General features: G+C 37.9%; 1 protein-coding gene across 1 annotated transcript in view; it reads right to left on the reverse strand.

The window, feature by feature from the left end:
* The window catches only part of LOC149414526 (1-phosphatidylinositol 4,5-bisphosphate phosphodiesterase epsilon-1-like), a 194,080-nt gene that overhangs the window by 61,287 nt on the left and 113,243 nt on the right, over positions 1 to 19,550 (reverse strand). The window contains exons 9-18 of the mRNA XM_089644215.1: positions 16,522 to 16,706; positions 13,622 to 13,977; positions 12,880 to 13,012; positions 10,005 to 10,196; positions 7,067 to 7,220; positions 6,837 to 6,959; positions 4,768 to 4,868; positions 4,524 to 4,643; positions 2,490 to 2,612; positions 949 to 1,082 (exon numbers count right to left, since the gene is read on the reverse strand). Coding sequence (XP_089500341.1) covers positions 949 to 1,082; positions 2,490 to 2,612; positions 4,524 to 4,643; positions 4,768 to 4,868; positions 6,837 to 6,959; positions 7,067 to 7,220; positions 10,005 to 10,196; positions 12,880 to 13,012; positions 13,622 to 13,977; positions 16,522 to 16,706 — 1,621 coding nt within the window. The remainder of the gene's footprint in view (positions 1 to 948; positions 1,083 to 2,489; positions 2,613 to 4,523; positions 4,644 to 4,767; positions 4,869 to 6,836; positions 6,960 to 7,066; positions 7,221 to 10,004; positions 10,197 to 12,879; positions 13,013 to 13,621; positions 13,978 to 16,521; positions 16,707 to 19,550) is intronic.

Here is a 19,550-nt window from a genome sequence, read left to right on the forward strand (position 1 = left end):
GGAGCAGGTGGATGAGTTTGTGTATTTAGGAAGTATGTTTACGAGAGATGGGAAGGCTGACAGAGATATTGAAAGAAGGGTAAATGCAGGTAATTCCGTTAATGGAGGACTAAACGCCGTAGGCGCTAACAAAAAATTGTCCAAAGAAGCGAAGTTAGCAGTCCACAACGGAGTGCTGGTACCTACCTTGATGTATGGAAGTGAGGCATGGAACTGGCAAAGAAAGGATGAAAGTAGATTAAATGCTGTTGAAATGAGATCCCTGAGGCGTATGTGTGGTAAAACCATGTTTGATCGTGTGAGGAATGTGGAGATCCGCAAAGAGGTCAAGGCTGATGTAAGCGTAATGAGTAAGATTAAGAAAGGGACGCTTAGATGGTTTGGGCATGTAGAGCGAATGAGCGAAGATAGGAGTGTAAGGATGATATATGATGCAAATGTGAATGGTAGCAGAAGTCGGGGACGCCCGAGGAAGATATGGCACGATCAAGTGAATCAGATACTCGAGTCGGGCCATGTCAAGAGTCAGAATAATAGAAGAGTATGTATGAGACGATGTATGAATGTGAATGAGGCAAGGAGTGTGTGCCAAGACCGAGTTGTTTGGCGGTCCGTCCTCTCTGCCTACCCCTGCGGGGAAACGGCGTGATGGTTAGTTAGTTAGTTAGTTAGAATGGGCCACTTCTATGACCCATTCTTGAGTTCTACAGTTCGACTGTGGAACTATTTGTCGGCCTCTGTGTTTCCTCCCTCCTACAACTATGTTAACTCCTTCCTCTCCTCAAAAGATCCCCCACACAGCATCCCCCAAGTGAAAAGCTAGGCAGTTTGTTAGTACCTAAATGCCATTTTTAGGAATCTGTGTTGTGATCGATTTGTGTTTTAGGACAAATCCTATCGTGGGATGCATACAATTAATATACAGGTACGATGTATTGTTCGTCTTACCGCTCTTAGGTACTCCCTTGGCTCTGAACAGTTCCGGCGAGCTGCGACTCTTCTCTGGACAGAGCGATGGTTTGCCATATCGCGCCATGGCCAGCTGGTCAAACAGATCCCGCAGGTCCTTTCTCATCATCAGGCTAGAGAGAAACAATTGGCTTCATTTATTATTCAGATAGAAGACTACAGATGGTCAATATTCATGTCCGGGTTATCGATTGCAATCTTTTATAGCACAGGTGTTGCAAACTGGTGAACGGGTGGTTTCTACGACTTGTTCTTCAGTTTAAGAGCTCGGCTGTGAATCGATTTTCTGGCCTCTGTGTTAGCAATCTGAAGGTCGCGGGTTCAAATTCCAGCGTGCGCAACAAAATTTTATTATTTCACAATTTACTTCAAGATATTATCCTGGAGTATACTGTTTGGTGACCATATTAGAATAGCCAGATATTCCACCTCACAGATCTCATCTCTACAGCATTCAGTCTACTTTCATCCTTCTTCTGCCAGTTCCATGCCTCACTGTCATACATCAGGGTAGGTACCAGCACTCTGTTGTGGACTGCTAGCTTCGCTTCTGTGGACAATTTTTTGTTAGCGCCAACTGCGTTCAGTTCTCCATTAATGGAGTTACCTGCATTTACCCTTCTTTTAATATCTCTGTGAGCCTTTCCATCTATCGTAATCTCCCAGTAACGTTCCTGTATTCCCTTACCCAATTACCAGTCCCTGTCTGACAGTTTGAAATATCTACATGAGTGACAATTGCAACAATTTATTGATACCTTGTCAGTCTGCTAAGAAAACCAGGACTGTTTACACACACTCTCAGTGTGTATAATATAGAATCTTTTAAAGAAACCTCGTGCCGATAGTGCTTTTTGTATAATTTTCAGAGTAATTATGTACCACTAGTGACACCTATGAAGGTTAGATTATATTATTTATGAAAGGTTCTCGCCTCTGCTATTTGTTTGTGATTAAATTGTGTCCGCAAAGACGATCCCTGTTTTGCGGCCCTTTTGAATTTGAAGGTGTCAACAGTCTTTGTCATATAAAAGGTCGGGTTTCCTTTAAAACTCTCTCTTGCTCAAAAACAACCAAAGGTTTCACCTTTCCTAAAGAACCACAGGAACTAGCCTGTACCCAGAGTATTTATTAAAAAGTGCCTAGTCATATCATGTGATAGTGGAGGTTTATTGTTAAATAAAAGTGATTCAGTTTGCTCTCAAGAACGGAGTTTTAATTCCAAGGACCCTAATTTAAATCACTTTTCCAGGACTTAAATATCGATACGCAAGTACTTCTGAAGATCGTGGGGTAAATCAGACTCTTCCCCAATTCTAATGACACTTAGCCAGCTATCCCAAGTAGTTTGATCAATTTAAAAGGTTAATAATATTGATTTCAGTCCATCACAAACTGATTCGTAAACAATTATGCGACGTCACACACCGTTTTATATAGGTTCATGGTCTCTATCATACTTTTAGACATACGTTCATCACAAATAATTATAATTAGAAGGTAATAATAATGTTAAATACCTGAAAGCTCTGAAAAGAATAACAAAGTCTTTGAAGTCGAGTTGGGTGTCGAACCCAAACGATCCGGAGCGTAGTTGCTTTATATTTCTCCAAAGCTGCTCGCTGGTCTCAACTCTCTTCAAGCTAGAAAATAATTACAACGAATTAGAATAGAATTTCTAAAAGGATTGAAATTTAATTTTAATGTTATTTCTTTTTGGATTTACGCCAAGCTGGACTTTAACATCAATTATAAGAACAGAATATACCTATTGTGCTATCGAAAATTAAACACTATGTTTTAAAAGCATGATATAACGTTAAAATGATAAACCAAACATGAAACGATATGAGTAAAATATGTAATAACAGTAATTTTATATATAAATTGTTGTGTTCCTAAAAACAGTTCTGCAATTCGTCGTGGAAGGAGATTATAAATTTATTTATTTTATCAAAACAAAATGAATCTTTGTCTGTCCAACTGGGAAGGATTCCCGTTTTAGGACAGCCAAATTGTGTATTTAGTACATAATATTCTTGCAATGGAATGGCGATACAGTCAAAACAAATTTTGAGAACATTGTTGATTGCATTCGAAGTGACAGGATGGTTTCTTTATCCTTGAAAGAATCGCAAAGATGTAATTTATTACCAGGGTCAGTTTGGATAACATAAATAATTGCATTCAGAACAGATGAATGGTTTCTTTCGGGACATCACAAATGATCCCTGATTTATCACAAATAAATGGTTCTTTGTGATAAATCAGGGATTTATAAATACTTAGCGTATTACAATGGTGACTCGATAGTTGACCTAACTAGAAGCTGGTTAATTGAGATCTGAAACAATGAGTTGTCTGGGAGCATTCCCACTGGCCCTGGCGACTACTGGCCACTTGCTGCCATCTTGCGGACTTCCACGCAAGCTCTATGCACTGCCCTCTATGAGTGCATATGTGAAGCTCTTACTTCCCAACATCAATAAAAATTTAAATGTTAGTTTGTTCAAAATCGTAAATCTCTGAAAGTTCTTCACCAATTGCTTTGAAATTTTGACATAACGTTGCATTCGAATACGCGTATGTTTTTATGTACCTATTTTATATAGGGTTCCATGATAACTCATCAATTCAATAAAGTCATTAAAAGTGATGAAACCAAAACTAGGTTAAATAGTTACATATATGTAACCTATTACACAATCACACATTCGGCACAATCTGTTGGTCAAACATGTTTTTTTTAAAGCAATGCCATCTGTTGGACGTAAAGGCAAATCTGCACAGACAGATTTAACCACAGCAATGCGTGGCGGATAAAACTAGTAATAAAATGGACAAGTCACTAAAACAACATTACCAATGCTATTAGTTTTTTAAATTGAGTCAGTAAATATATCAATATGACCCTCAAAATTGCTGTCCAGATCATGCATCCTTTTGGTTAGTGAGTGTGTCTGATAGTTGGTTGTGTTTGTATTTCAGAAGAATGTTACATTTTGTCTTGTGCTCCTAGTGTCGGTACATGGAATTTAATAGTGGCGATGGAAGATGGATGATGTACATTATCTTGTGTCTAGGATGAACGAAGTATGATGAATAGTGACTAAATGGTGAATTTAAGGAATTCATGGTGTTTGAAAGAGAGCGTACGAAAACAGTGTGCAATATAGTTAGTGAATTATGATTACTTGGAGCAGGTGGATAAGTTTTGTGTTTATGAAGTATGGAAAAGTACGAGAGATGGAAGGACTGATAGATATATTGAAAGAAATATGATTTAGAAGTGTGTTTGGGAAGTATGGAGAAGTACGAGAGATGAAAGGACTGATAGATATATTGAAAGAAGTATGATTTAGAAGTGTGTTTGGGAAGTATAGAGAAGTACGAGAGATGGAATGACTGATAGAGATATTGAAAGAAGTATGATTAAGAAGTGTGTTTGTGAAGTATGGAGAAGTACGAGAGATGGAAGGACTGAAAGAGATATTGAAAGAAGTATCCGTTTAATAAAAACTCTGATTAACAAAACAATGATGTTAAAATAATACCTTCCTGTGACAGATTTGCTCTTGAAACTGGGGGAGTTGGAACTCATCACAGTTGTTGTAAGGGAACTGTGCCGGTTTTGCTTGCGATAGAGCAAGACGCTGCTGGCAGATGATGAACTTCTGCAACCATATAACAAGTTCGAGGTTAAGTAAGCTATTTATATATTCTATTTTAAACTGATTAAGAACTTCAGTGACCAGTTAAATTTATTGGACAATTTAAAACATGTGGGTACTTGTTTACCTGTGTTTTGCTGGAGATGATTCATCTTCACTTCTAGCTCCTGATGAATGCGAAGCCACTTTTGGTGAACAGCTTTTCAGCTCTGAAGTCGACTTGTTTTTCTGCAATGCATCAAGAGATAAGGTCAAGTTTAGTAGCAATTGAGGTGTCTTAGTCATATATAGAATGTCAGAAGGTCAAATCAGACGCAGTTGGTAAAAACAATTCCAGAGGTTAAGACTGCTAAGGGCCGGCCCTTGTCGAAACCAGCCTAGGTAGATGATGACTGCAATCAATAATATTCTAATTATTTAGAAGTTAGATATTATCAGCGCTCTGGCGTCTTGGCTATTCAGCGCCCGGAGCGGACTGCTCCAATTGCACCCGCATAGGGCCAACTCTGGACGGAGGCCACTGAAGTAGCACACGAAAAGAACGCCCGAAAGTGTCTTGTTGAAGCCTTAGACACATTATATACATATTATATGTTGGGGTGACACACTACGCTATAATCCTCCTTACGAGAGGGGCAGATCAATTGAGGGACTGCCGCGGAATATCATTCCTTTGTAAGGGATCTGTCACTTTGACAGATGACTGCCGCGTAATTATGGGGCTCAGAGCAGGTCACAGCGCATACCGTCGAAACGCCAACACTTACAACACTACATATTTTTAGATGTGATAGGTCTTTATGGGATTGCATGGCGAGCAATATGGAGTTATATATAACGCTTTGAACTTATAGCGTAATCTGTTACCCCCTTGATGCGATGGGTCCAACAATCAAATAAGACGAGGTGAAAAAGATGTTGTTTATGTCTCCGGTGTGTCTGTGTTCAGCGATGTGGAAAATTGGCACCAAAGGTGAGTTGGAGTCTGTTCATCCTTTTCACATTTCCTATATCCATTGGTGTTTTCCACTCCCAATGCTGCATGTTTCTCCTGAGATGACAGTGTCTCGTTAGTACTCTTACTAGTCAGAGATGTACTTTATTTCAAATAAATCCATTTCAAATGGAAATGCAAAATGGGTATTTTCCATTTTGCATTTTAAATGCTTTTCTAAAAACCATTTTGCATTTTAAATGCTTTTCTCAATGCATTTTCCATTTTAAATGCTTTTTTGCAACATTCTTCCTACTATCTCCACTCATCTTTTTTTCATAAACCCCAAATATCAGTCGGTCCTCAACCACGCTATGAGAGATAATTTACATTTGTCAAGTTGCTCCCTGGTAGAAGCCCTGGCAATTGGGTGATACCATTACAAAAAATACTGATTCAAATACTGAACATGGGGCCATGACGCTGTAATATTAAATGTTAGATAGCAGTTTCTATGTTTTTACGTTGGCAACATTTGTCCCGCGCAAATTTTTTGTGGTTCATAATCCGTAGTCGTGGCATTTTTTGATTTACCATCATGTAATATGTTTGTTCTCAATTGATGTCCATTATTAAATGACAAAACTGTTTGAAATTCTATATTTATTTTAATTGTTTGACCTGAGAAACCATTTTGCATTTTCAATGCATTTTGAAAATGGGCATTTTGCATTTTGCATTTGAAATGCTTTTCTAAAAACCATTTTGCATTTTCAAATGGAAAAGTTTTGACCCATTTCCATTTTGCATTTCAAATGGTTTTGGGTACCCATTTTGCACATCTCTGCTACTAGTTCACTCAGTGAGTAGTTGCCTGGTTTAATCAGATTTTTATCTATTTTTATCAAGAGTCCCAACTGCCTTCGGGCAGTGGGAATACAGCACCTTCAATTGTGGTATGATGGGATGCTGAAGTGAGTGGAGAGGGAAAGGAGATGGAAAAGGTTGGAAAAGAGGAAAGGAAGATCTAGTTGACAAATACGATTAATGCGCCTTTCACCAATGCGATATATTGGTAAGATTATAAGCTGCTTATATTATAAACTGAGCCTGATTTCAATACAGAAGTTCCTAGTGAAACAAGCCCAGTCATCCATGTAATGGAATTAATAAATTTAAAAGTCCTACTCTCAAAAGAACTGTAAATAACAGCAAATACATTTATTAATTTAGTGCATTCACAACAGATAAGTGGTTTTTACCTTAAACTTGATGTAGGAAGTGTTTTTGCCTGTGGAAGTGACGGATTGTTCGCTGTTGGAGTGGCCCTTGTTCTGCTGCGCATTTACAAGCCCCGCTACAGTCCAGTCCCGCCCTCCGAATGCCTTCAATCAAATAAATATGTGATGACAAGATGATTCATTGAGGGTGATTCATGATGAGATTATTGAGATTCTCATCTGTTTGAATGAATCTGAAATTGGGTACGTACCTTGATGGCATCCGAAGCCAGGGGTTCACAGCAGCAGCCGTCTTCGTAGTACAAGCGCGTGTAAGTGGACCGCAGCCAAGAGAGGCTGCCGTCTATGAGGGCAGCCTGCCGCATTAGAGCGCGCAGCACCTGCTGGAATCCCAGTTTCCACACCCTGAAAAAAGAAGAATTCAAAAAGGAGAAGAAGATGATTTGAAAGCAAACGAGCGCGCAGGCTTTTGTCATAGTACAGTCATTATCTCGATTAATTTTAGGATTATTATACTGTGTTGCGCTTCCTCCGCCAACGTTTCAACCAGCATTACAGTGTCCATTATCAGGGACGCAACATTATTTGAGACGATGGCTAAAGAAGGAGGAAGGGCAACATGGCATAATAATCCAAAAATTATTCACGATAATTATGGCCGTGAAAATTTCAAATCATATCCGAGTAAAGTTAGTTTGATTATATGAGTTATTGTATCTAGAAAGTATGATCGTTCATGCAACGTAGCATAGTAAGTGCAAGTAGTGCATAGAGTTTATAGAGTTCTACGAGGTTTTCCAATAAGAGGTGTTATTTTGATATTCAAAGAAACTTTTCCCGTAAAAGATCAATGGTTTCGTTGCTTGTGTGGCACGTAGCGCCGTTTTGTTGAAAGTAAACGTTGTCCAGATCAATACCATCCAATGCCGACCATAAAAAATCATTAATCATCTCTCGATAGAGCAATCCATTCACCGTAACTGTTGCTTCAACCTCATTTTCGAAAAAGTAGGGTCCAATGACTCCGCCGGACCAAAAAACCGCACCAAACAGTCACACGTTGAGGATAGAGAGGCTTTTCAACAATAACTCTTGGATTTTCCGAGCCCCAGATACGACAATTTTGCTTGTTGACGAAGCCACCGAGGTGGAAATGGGCCTCATCCATAGACATATGAATATTAGTAGACCTGCCCTAAGTGATTAAAAGCGTATTATCCCCACTCCCCATACCGGTTCCATTGGAGCCGGCTGTGCTCGCGTATGGCCTCAAGTGAAATTTGAAAACGTGACGTCATCATTCTTGTGCGAACTATGGTCGAGGCATCATCGGTTCATTTTACGAAATAACACGGCAAAATGTTGACTTGTACTATGAAAACTTGTAAAAATAGATGTGAAAAAGAGAATAAACCCAATTGTCGTATTACATTCCATATATAAGCATTATTTTACTTTATTTTAAGCATATTCACATCGTATAATATGAATCAGTTGTTACTATCACATCGAGAAACGTCTGGACGCGAAACACAAAGCTGGTTGGTTGCTGGGAAGTAAATTATGAACATTTATAAAAGTGTCTTAACTAAATACTTAAACGAAATATTCGACTCTGGAAATAGAACCGAATTTTTTTGCCGAATTTGGACTTCGCAAATTTGTTCATAACGTGGCGAGTAATTTGCGCTCCCATGTAAAAATGTCTATTCATTCAAAAGCAGATTTTACTTTTAAGAAGTAAATGGTGATATTATAATGCGAGATGCCTATTTACTGTCAGATTGATTTATTGACGAATCACAGTAAGCATCACTCCCTTCGTTCTTCAACAGATGATTTTACCCCTCGCCATTATCTTCTCGTCTATTAATTCCTATGTCTGTGGCCTCATCACTCAAGATGATTTGCATTTGATTCACTCAAGTGAATTTTAATAATTTCAATGCGTTGTTGAAGCGTGTATCGTTCCATTTTTATTAATGGCGTAGTTTGTACTTGTCAAATGTAAAAAAAATGACAGCTTCAAAAGTAACATCTACCGAAATAGCGGGCTATTCAAAATAACACCTCTTATTGGAAAACCCGTACAATAATTGGTAAGGCAAAGGTAGAAAATTTAAAAAAAAGGTAACGGTCGCAACTGGGAATCAAACTCTTAAGCTCTGTCTTACCAGTATATTGGAAGAGTGTTGTCTCGGTAAGAAAGAGGATCTGGGTTTGATTCTCGCTGCAATATTAAACGTACGAAGCCAATCACAGTCAAAGTAATTTAAATACATTGAAAAAGCTGACAAAAATCTGGGAATTATTTTAGGATTATTGGAAAATCTTAAATTGATATGAAATCACAAAAATACCTCAATAGCCCAATAACAGAAAACACTTAAATAAATGAAAAAGGTAACCGTTGCAACTGAGAATCGAAACCAGAACCTCTGTCTTACCAGGACAACACGCTAACAATATATTGGGACACACTCTACCAATATATTGTGACAACACTCTACTAATATATTGGTAATACAAAGATTCTGGGTTTAAGTAAGTTGTTGTTACTAAGTTGTGACAGTTATCTTTTTTTTATAAATATTTATATCCTTTCTGTTATTGAGGTATTATTTAAATTATTTACCGTCATTTTGAGTGATTTCATATATATTTAAGAATTATAAATAATATTCTCAATTAATTCTTAGTTTTTTATCTGCTTTCTTTGCATGTATTTTAACGAATTTAATTTTATTGGAGTTTTTAGTTCAGAAGGTCTGTCTTTACAATATATTTAGAGCATTGTCCCAATATATTTTTAGAGTGTAGCTCAATATATCGGTAGAGTTTTGTCGAGCTAAGACATGGATTCTGGGTTTGATTTTTCAGTTGCGATGGTTACTTTAAAAAAATGTCCTTTCTGTTATTTAGCCCTTGACACCTTATTATTTTCCATCATATTTATTGATTTCATAGTAATTTAGGAATTACAAATAATATCTTCAATATTCCCAAGATTTTTATCTTTTTATATAATTGCAAAGTTCCACACAAACATATTTTTTCGTGTATTTCAACTAATTTGATGTTTTATACTGCAGCAATGATGTCGTGTAAACTCTTATACTCGAGCTTTAACTCCATTTACAATTTTCCCTATAGTATTTAAACCCTTCCAACGGATGCCAGTGTATTTACCTGAAAGACTGCAGTGGCATCATCACGTAGATGGTCCTGTTATCACTCAGGGTGTTCCCGTAGACCAGTCCAAGGGAGTAGACCTCTTCGAGTCCATGTCTCTTCCCAGCGGCAGTCAGTTCTAGGACCTCTCTTGCCTCCAGTCTGCCGGTACCGATTACCATATCCTTGACTGTTTGAAGGTCCAGGAAACTGGAAAATAGAACAATACTTAATGAAGATCAATTATTCTTATTTTTACATTATCTTCACACAATAAATGGTGTGTGGAAGGTCTTTTTGAAGAGATCTAGAAGTGAACTTGAAGCTTGAAGAGATCAGTGTTGTAGGAAGAGAGAAAACATAGAGGCCAGCAAATCATTCCACGAGTCGAAGGAACGATTGATTCCCGACTGTACACCGTACATGCTGAAGGAATGACGCTTGCCATCCATTGAAAAACTATTGGAATAACGACTACATACTTGCCAGACGCTTGTACTCTAAATATTGCAATCAGTTTGTTACTATAGAAGAATCTGTCAAACGGACAGCTCGTTTCTGCACAGTGTCTAGTTTTTTCAGGTATTTTGAGGTTCCGGACCAGAGGTGGCTTCTGAATTCAACGATTGGGTGCACTTGAATTTGTACAGAGTAAGGTCACCAAACGCCACAGAGAAAAGTTGGAACGCTGCCAGAGAGCCATGGAGAGAAGTTTGACAGGAATAAGAAAACAGGACAGAGTGAGATGTAGCAAAATAAGGGAGATAACAAATGTTGCCGATATAGTTACCCGAATAGACCAACAAAAATGGAGATGGACAGGTCATATGATCAGAGACCCACAAGAAAAATGGTGTAAAAATGTCACTGACTGGTATCCCAGAGATGGCAAGAGAAGTAGAGGACGTCAACACATGAGATGGGAAGACGACCTAAAACTCACGGCTGGACATCAATGGAGAAGAGTAGCGCGTGACAGGTCCCAATGGAAATTGTTAGAGGAGGCCTATGCCAAGAGGCAAACTGAGTTTCGGGATATATTATAACAAACAAAACATTTCTAATATTAATATACCTAACAGAAGTTCAGAATAAAAGGCTTATTATTATTATTAAGGTTAAGTTAGTGGTACTATTAAACTAACTGTGGGTTCTGTACAGTACGTTCAGCATCCGAGACGTAAACTTGACTCTGGCTTCGATGGAACCTCCGTGCCTGAACTGGTCAATTATCATTTATTACTTACATATAGGTAGATTGCTTACATTTTGGAAAAAAACCCAAGAAAAAGCCCTGAGTTTTCCCTCATAAGCTGTCATGATCAGGAAAGGTGTGCGAAATGTCTGTTTTTGGGTTTCCAATGATTTAAAAAATATTCACACATTAAAAATTCTCTCGTTCATTCTAGAATATAATTCTACATGTTGGTCACCTGTCTTTAATAATCATACTAATATCATTGAAAGAGTCAAACAAAACATTTTAAGGTATATTGAAATTTATTCAGAATCATCCATCAATAGACTCTAAAGGATTCCTACCATTAGATCAAGTTTCCCTATTAGGTATCATTGTGATAATTATACTACGGTTTCATGCTACAATTCTGTTATGAATGAATTACACAACATTTGTAACTTTTATGCTATGTTAGCTGATGTTTTTAATATGCCTCTATTGAAGTATAAAGCTGAGCTAATTAAACATTTTAGCAGTGCAATTATTATCCAAATATTTTTAGTTTTGATTCTTTTTCATTTCTGTCACTAACTTTGTACTAATGTATATTCTTTATTCTTGTTTACTTATATAATAATAGATGTACCCCGCCATGCGTTACTTTGTCTCAGCCTGTCTGTGCAGTTATAGAAACGCTACGTTTTACGTCCAACAGATGGCACTGTTTTTTCAAAAGACATCTTTGTTTAACAGATAGCGTTTCAAAAACAGCATGTTTTTATCTGTCACAGGTGACATCTATATAATATAGGTATATAAAAACACACGCGTATTCGAATGTAACGTTGTGTAAAAATTTCAAAACAATCGGGGAAGAACTCTCGGAGATTTAAGATTTTGAACAAACGAACATTTACATTTTTATTTATATGGAAAATTGTCTTTATTCTTTTTTTCCATATTGTATAGGGTTTTCCAATAAGAGGTGTTATGTGTATTCAATTCCGGCCATAAAATGATTTTTTATGGCCGGAATTGGATGGTATTGATCTGGACAACGTTTACTTTCAACAAGACGGCGCTACGTGCCACACAAGCAAAGAAACCATTGATCTTTTACGGGAAAAGTTTCCGGACCCTGTTATCTCTCGAAGAGGTGATCACAATTGGCCACCAAGATCTTGTGATTTAACACCTTGCGACTTCTTCCTTTGGTACCACGTGAAAGAGAAGGTCTACGTTAACAGCCCAGCGTCGATTCAAGACCTCAAAGATGGAATTCGTGAGGCTATCGAGGACATAAGGCAGCCACTTTGCGATTTGGTTATGGAAAATTTCATGAAAAGGATATGGTCCTGTAGGCGTGGTCGTGGTGGTCATTTGACTGATGTTATTTTTCACTATTAACGGCATACTTTCTTATTTATAATAAAATAAACATTCGATCATTTATATTAAAAACGAGGCATTTTTCTTTGAATATCAAAATAACACCTCTTATTGGAAAACCCTATACTATGACCGATCATGTATGTAAACGGTACTTGTGCCGTTATTTAATGTAATTAACAAAAACAAGGATCATTAGCTAATGAATTTTGAGCAATATCTCTATCGTACTTAAAAAAACGTTTAAATAAGGTATAATGAATAAGCCAAAGTGTAAAGCAAACAAATTCACACAATATATAGCTCACTAATAAAAATTCTCACCCTTCCTCGCTCACGATTCCAGCCTCCCCATCGTTGACTAGATTAGTTGTGTACTTCAATGGAACCACCTCTTCTGGGTTCATGCTGAGACTGACTTCAATGCAAGCCGCCCCCATTTCTGCGATTATGTCACCTGGAAGAAATAAAGCTAATTACTGATGAACTAAGGCCTACCACAGGGTCCGCTTGTGGGACCTGTACTGTTTTTAATTTGTTACCCCGGCGTTTCCCGGTATTTTTACACAGGGCTTTTCCAAATCAGATGTAGGCAGTAATTTTCCTATAATTTAATTTTAAGCGTGTAAAATTTCATCAAGAAGTAACAAAATTTATGCTTTAAGGGATGGGAAAAGGGAGTAGGTGTGGTTTATCTAAAAATCACGTGGACCATCACTTATCTCTTGTTTTGAAGGTCTCTGGCATTGCCTAGGTTTTTCACAGAGGTTTTGTAAATCAGACATAAGCATTGACCTCCCTATAAAAATTAGATATTTCATAATTCTAATAAAACTGTACATATGTAAAAAAATATGGGTTTCGACTGCCGTAGACACTCTTCTATTATTTATCTTTATTATTATCTTCTATTATTCAATTATACGTAGATAGATGTTAATTTTATACAGGTGGGAATTATAAATATGTCATCTGTGGGGAAGCTGTGTGGGTCTTTAAGGAAATAATGTAAATAAATCAATATTACAAGTGGTTGGAGTGATCTGATGGTTTCTTGGAACATTACCTGGCCCATCGGAGTTTCTCGGCTGTCTCCAGGGTGTGCGACACCAGCTAAGCAGGGCTCCGCCCCTCTCGAGGCGAAGGTGTGCGGGGGCACTCCTGCTGGCGCCCGGGGACTCCGCTTCCCACAGGACCCCGCTGCAGCCGTGGTGCATCACCTGCAAGATGTGATGGTCCACGCTGTTGGGCGGGAACATGGTCACACCGTGATCGTGCGGTAGAGATTGCACTGGTACGTATGGCGGTGCACCTTCCGTCTCGTACAGCGCGTCGTCCTCTGTACCCGGCTTGCCTCGGCCTACAGTTCCCGAACTCAGCACGAACACGGGCTCCGAAGCCGAAGCAGATGAGCATGCTTCTCTGTGGACATAATACAATAATCACTGGTCAAGTTTGTATCTCGTGGTGCAAAAAACCCTTTTTTCATGTGTTTGTTTTAAGGCGATGCCATACGTAGTAATGCAAAATCATGTGTTTTTGGTTTGAAAATTTGGTCGCCTAGAAATGTTTCAGATGCTTTAATTAAATACTGCGAGTAGAATACATCTTGGACTTTGAAATGATCGAGTATTTTTTATATAAGTCTTTTTATAAGCCCAGAAAAAAATAATGTAAAGGCCTTTGAAAACTGCTTTAAAGTTCAAAATCTCCTACTTACGAACCCACTTTCGGTTATGATTTTATTGTATAATGTGGCAAATTAAGTTATTTATAAAATGATCGAAAAAAAAATATTTATGCCTGAACATCCACAAAATAAAATAAAAGGCGCTTTTTGGCCATGTTTTTTTCTTGCATACATCAAAACAGGCGGATGGTGTTAAGCGGGAATTTAAACCTTATCGCCATCTACGTAAGGGTTGTTATTGATAGCGGCTCAATTTAAAATATTACACGACGTAGTGCATCGCCTTAAGTTTCAAAAATAGATGTGTTCTTGTAATTTATTTCTTTATTTTGATTGGATTACATTACTGAAGAGATGGAAATGCATTGTAAGCGTGTTTGGTGTATACGAAGTAAAGCCAGTTTTCACTTATTATGGATGAAATTAATCAAGCTTTTCTAATATCAAATTTCTTCCGAACAGAATTTCATAGCGCAGACTTTGAAAGATTTCACGTAAATTGGCCACTTCAGTTTTATTTCCTATCAGTACAAATTTTCGGTTCAGTGTATATGATAAAAATTGAAAACGTGACTCTGAAACATCGCATTCTGTGTGGGAAAGTAAGTATGTTGGGTTGATTAGCAGAAACTATGTTCTTGCACCGGTGAAAGCAATCCAACTTGGGAGGAGGGATGGGTACAGCCGCCCCGAGAACCATTCATTATTGGATAACCAGCACATGTGTCATAGGTCACACATAGGAAATTAGTAGGGGTTCTCTAATTTATGGGGTTAGGTTTGTCCAGGTCTCGGCGGTGGATACAGCTGCCAGATCTAATAGGGAAAGGCCAGTTGAGGCAGACTCTCGACCCATTACCTTGCAACATAATGGGAGGATTGATTTTATACATCTGTCACTCTTGGACCCAATAAACTTCAGATACCTACCTACCAAACACAAAATAACCTCTCCTTACTTTCCTTTAAAATACCATTCACGCAACATCTCCAAAGATGACCTATGTGGAGTTAATGTAATACAAATTACAGACGTATTCGTATTCTTTGGGTGAGATTGACTAAGTGCATGGAAGAAAATTGCAACATAACAATTTCAAAGACGGATCAATGACCAGTCAATCAGACCCTACCTTAGCATTACAATACTCCCCTGAAGAGCTGAAGCAAACTGAGTGGCAGACTTCGTACATGAAACACAAGCACCTTGTTGTGGGTCCAGCTACTAAAAAGCCAGGGTTTTCTCTCTCTCTCTCGGAAAACGTGTACCTCACTAATCCAGATCTGGTGCAGTAACAGCCGTTTCTTCTTTCATATGGTAGGGTTGTCAGAGAGGAACATCTAGGTCAGTGACCTAGACTGTGCCTCACAAAACACCAATTCTTCACGGCTCAAATGTGCATCATGGGGGCACAGAGCCTGTGGGAGAACCTCACTCTACTGATGGCAGACCAGAGTACACCAGAAGACACGAGGCAGTGAGAAACCAGTGAGGTCGTGCACGAAATGGACATTTCTCCAATTGCCACTCAAGTTTCCATCTATCTTCTGGATTGAGAGGTAATCGAAGAAGCCTCTGCCTTTCAACCCTAAGGATATTCACAGCCGCTGTCCATATATAATGCTACGTATACATACGCGAGCCGAACTGCCGAACTGAACTTCAACTTATGGGAAAGAAAAAAAGCACCGCAAATGGCGCGAGCTTCGTTCCTTTCCCGTAATTCGTGGCTCGGTTCGCGTTTCATAATGCGTCAAAGGAACCTAAAGAAGTCGGAATTGCGTGATAGTAGATACATTCACACAATCAAAACATCACAGAAGAATGCCCACTTCATCAGAGACACATCTGAGCTGAACCAGGCGACTCCCGACGTCGACCCACACCACACGAAGACAAAGAAGACCTACTATATCGAACAGCAGAGGTTTATCTATTCTCGAACGATGACTAATCATGATAAGATTCTTATCACCCTAAACGTGCTATGTTACCTTTGCAAGGTTGAATACTCGCACGACAAACCGTGGGACCTTAGTGGTTAATGAAAATCTATTTGTTTCATCTCTAAGCTCTCGTGAATTCCTTTCAGAGATAAGAATAACCAACCCCACTAATACGTGTAAACATAACACTTTTAGCCCAATTGTAGCAACTGTCCCAAAATTCAGTTGTCCGACGATATTCATCTGCGAATCCTTACTCAAAGTACCCTCAAGAGGAATCCGGCAAATTTACAGTCGATGTCACTGGCGTAAGCGTCTACTACACTCACCTCAAATAGTCCCCGAAACCGGCAGTCCCGTATCTCCTGGTGAGGTCGTGGTGATGTTGGTGGAATGCCGCTATGTGGTCCATCACAGCCTGTGTCCTGTAAACCCTCTCAAGGTTCAGAACGCCTTCTGGACCTATGCTGCGCCAGCTTCCAGAGGTCTCACAGCCGTCGAATGAGGCTATATACTAATCAGAACATTAATAATTAAAAACATAAAAAGTATTTTTTCATATTTAAGGCAGTTGTTAAAAGAAATATTGCGATAGTTCAAGCCACGTACCATAGATGGTTAATGCTCTTTGCTAAATACACATAAAATATACACAACACACATACAGAAAAGACCGCTGTACTTTGAAAATGTTATTGTGGTATGTTCCGCAATTCCAAAATACCTCTCCATCGCGTCTACGTACTCTTACACGAGTAACAGCGAATTTGACTCTAGTGTTAGTAGTTATTGAAATTATTAGTCGCTGACGTTTATTTTGTTACTTGTCGCGCTTTTGCTTGGTGCGTGCCTGTTTCATGTTCAAAATCTAAAGTGGAGAAAAAAATCTTTTTTATGTTGAAGATTCATTTTAATGCTTAAATGCTTTACATATGAGTATGCTTTGTCTAGTTTACAATATTTTATTTACACTCCAAGCCAAAACACTGTGCACAGTGAGCTGAAAATCGCCTTTCATAGACATAGTGACTTGAATTTTCAAGTGTATTTTTTTTGGCTAGAAATGGATTCTGCTGATCATTACTATGCTATAAAAATTTGTATGAAGCAATTGCGTGTACAAATGAAGGAGTCATCATTTTTTTAAGAAAAATTTGTATCGAACTGACATTAAAAATGAGGCTATCTCTGGAATCATAAGGTTGACCATTATATCCTAACACACAAATATACTACTATTTATTTGTATTTTTTTGACATACTTCGTATTGTGGCGAAACTTGTGATTTTTTTTTTTAAATCCTCAAAGTTGAAAAAAAAACTTTTTTATGTTGAAGATTCATTTTAATGCTTAAATGCTTTACATATGAGTATGCTTTGTCTAGTTTACAATATTTTATTTACACTGCAAGCCTAAAAGCATTTAAGCATTAAAATGAATCATCAACATTAAAAAGGGTTTTTTTCAACTTTGAGGATTTAAAAAAAAAAAATCGCACCTTGCGCCACAATATGAAGTATGTCAAAAAATACAAATAAATAGTAGTATTATCTGTATGTAAGGATAGAACGGCCAACCTTATGATTCCAGAGATAGCCTCATTTTTAATGTCAGCGCCATACAAATTTTTCTTAAAAAAATTATAACTCCTTCATTTGTACACGCAATTGCTTTGTACGACATTTTATAGCATAGTAATGATCAGCAGAATCCATTTCTAGCCAAAAAAAATACCCTTGAAAATTCAAGTCTCTATGTCTATGAAAGCCGATTTTCAGCCCACTGTGCGCCGGGCCGTAGGCGGAGTACTACCTAATTAGGGTACTTTGAATACTATCGGGACGTGTACGCACAGAAATCTGTTCTATGTATTAGTGCGGATACCTTAGCGTAAGCGAAGGTGTACAGTAGTATTGGTGAACAAAACCGGCGACACTGGGCAAAACAATTCCACACAGTATGAACTGCTCATAGCACATCTCGTTCTTCTAATATCTTTGGTGGGAGCAGAACAAAGTTGATAAAGCCAGAAAAATGACAAACGTCATAACGAAACAGAGTTTAATGAGAAAATCTTATATTTAGAATAAGTATCTTCTCTGAAATTCTGTAGCCACCCCCATAAACGTGATCTATTGTACAAAAAAGTTTGAGGACATCTGCTATAGACTATAGACTCAAGTTACTTCGGTAATCAAATAAATCTTGAATCGCCTAAGTCAATTTTATAATTATTTGCAAAGTTTGACTTGGCACTAGTCCATTGGACAAATTTCAAATAGATCATCCCCGATTTGGGGAATGTTGTGAGGTTGGTGCAGAGAGGGTAGAAGAGATGGGAAAGTGGAAGGTCGTGAAATGCCTGACTATTCAGATCTAGTCTTGGCATCAATTTAAAACAATGTTTCGATTTTGAATGGTGATATCTTTGTCCAGCGCTATTCTGAGAGAATCTTCAACATTCTGACAACCTCCATTTCTGATTGGTTACGATCCGTGACTACGAATTCGGAGGTCGCGGGTTCAACATCCGACGTGCGCAAGTAAATTTAATTTGATTAATTCGTTTTATTTTACAATTATTTAAATAAAAAATAACGGTTCCGTGATAACTAGACACAATAAAAATTCAACACACATTTGAAAATCTTGTTTCCTCACTTTTCATGACTTTATATCAAGACTTCATGACTTTAAACGGTCACTTAAGGCGAAGCTTAATGCTAAATCACTATTTTGATTAATCTTTACAACGACAATTCGTTGTACATTATGAATAGTTGCTAGTGGTGTGTGGACTCCGCACCAAACTAAGTATATTAATATGCTGGAACAAATCCAGAAAAAATTCCTCAGGTATGTCTATATGCGGATGCGTGGAACTTATCCAAGGTTCATGCACCATGTGGACTTACTTGAGGCAACAAATAGATTTAGCTTGGAAACTAGACGTCATGCAAATCTTGCAATACTTAGTTTTAACATAATCCATAACTATATTGATAGCCCGTTCCTCTTGGAATGCTAAGGTTTATACGTGCCCGAAAACTTCAGCCGTAGTCGTCGACACGACTTATTCAAAATACCATACGGCAGAACAGATATTCTAGCACAACATAGCATGACAAGAGGAATGGTGCTATTGAATGAAATCTCAGAAGCACTAGATATAATATAATTCTTCTTTAAATAGCCTAAAGTTTTTTTTGTATAATAATTATCTTCATAGGTGTTAAGATTGTCAAATTGAGAATTGTACAGTAATTGGATAATCTATCTGTTGTGCAATAATAAAAATAAAAATAAAAAGAATTCCAAAAAATTTGATTTAGATAAATTGAAGGTTTTTCTATCGTT

Source organism: Hesperophylax consimilis, chromosome 20, assembly GCF_061612785.1.
Source record: "Hesperophylax consimilis isolate HC1 chromosome 20, BYU_Hcon_1.0, whole genome shotgun sequence".
NCBI lineage: Eukaryota > Metazoa > Arthropoda > Insecta > Trichoptera > Limnephilidae > Hesperophylax > Hesperophylax consimilis.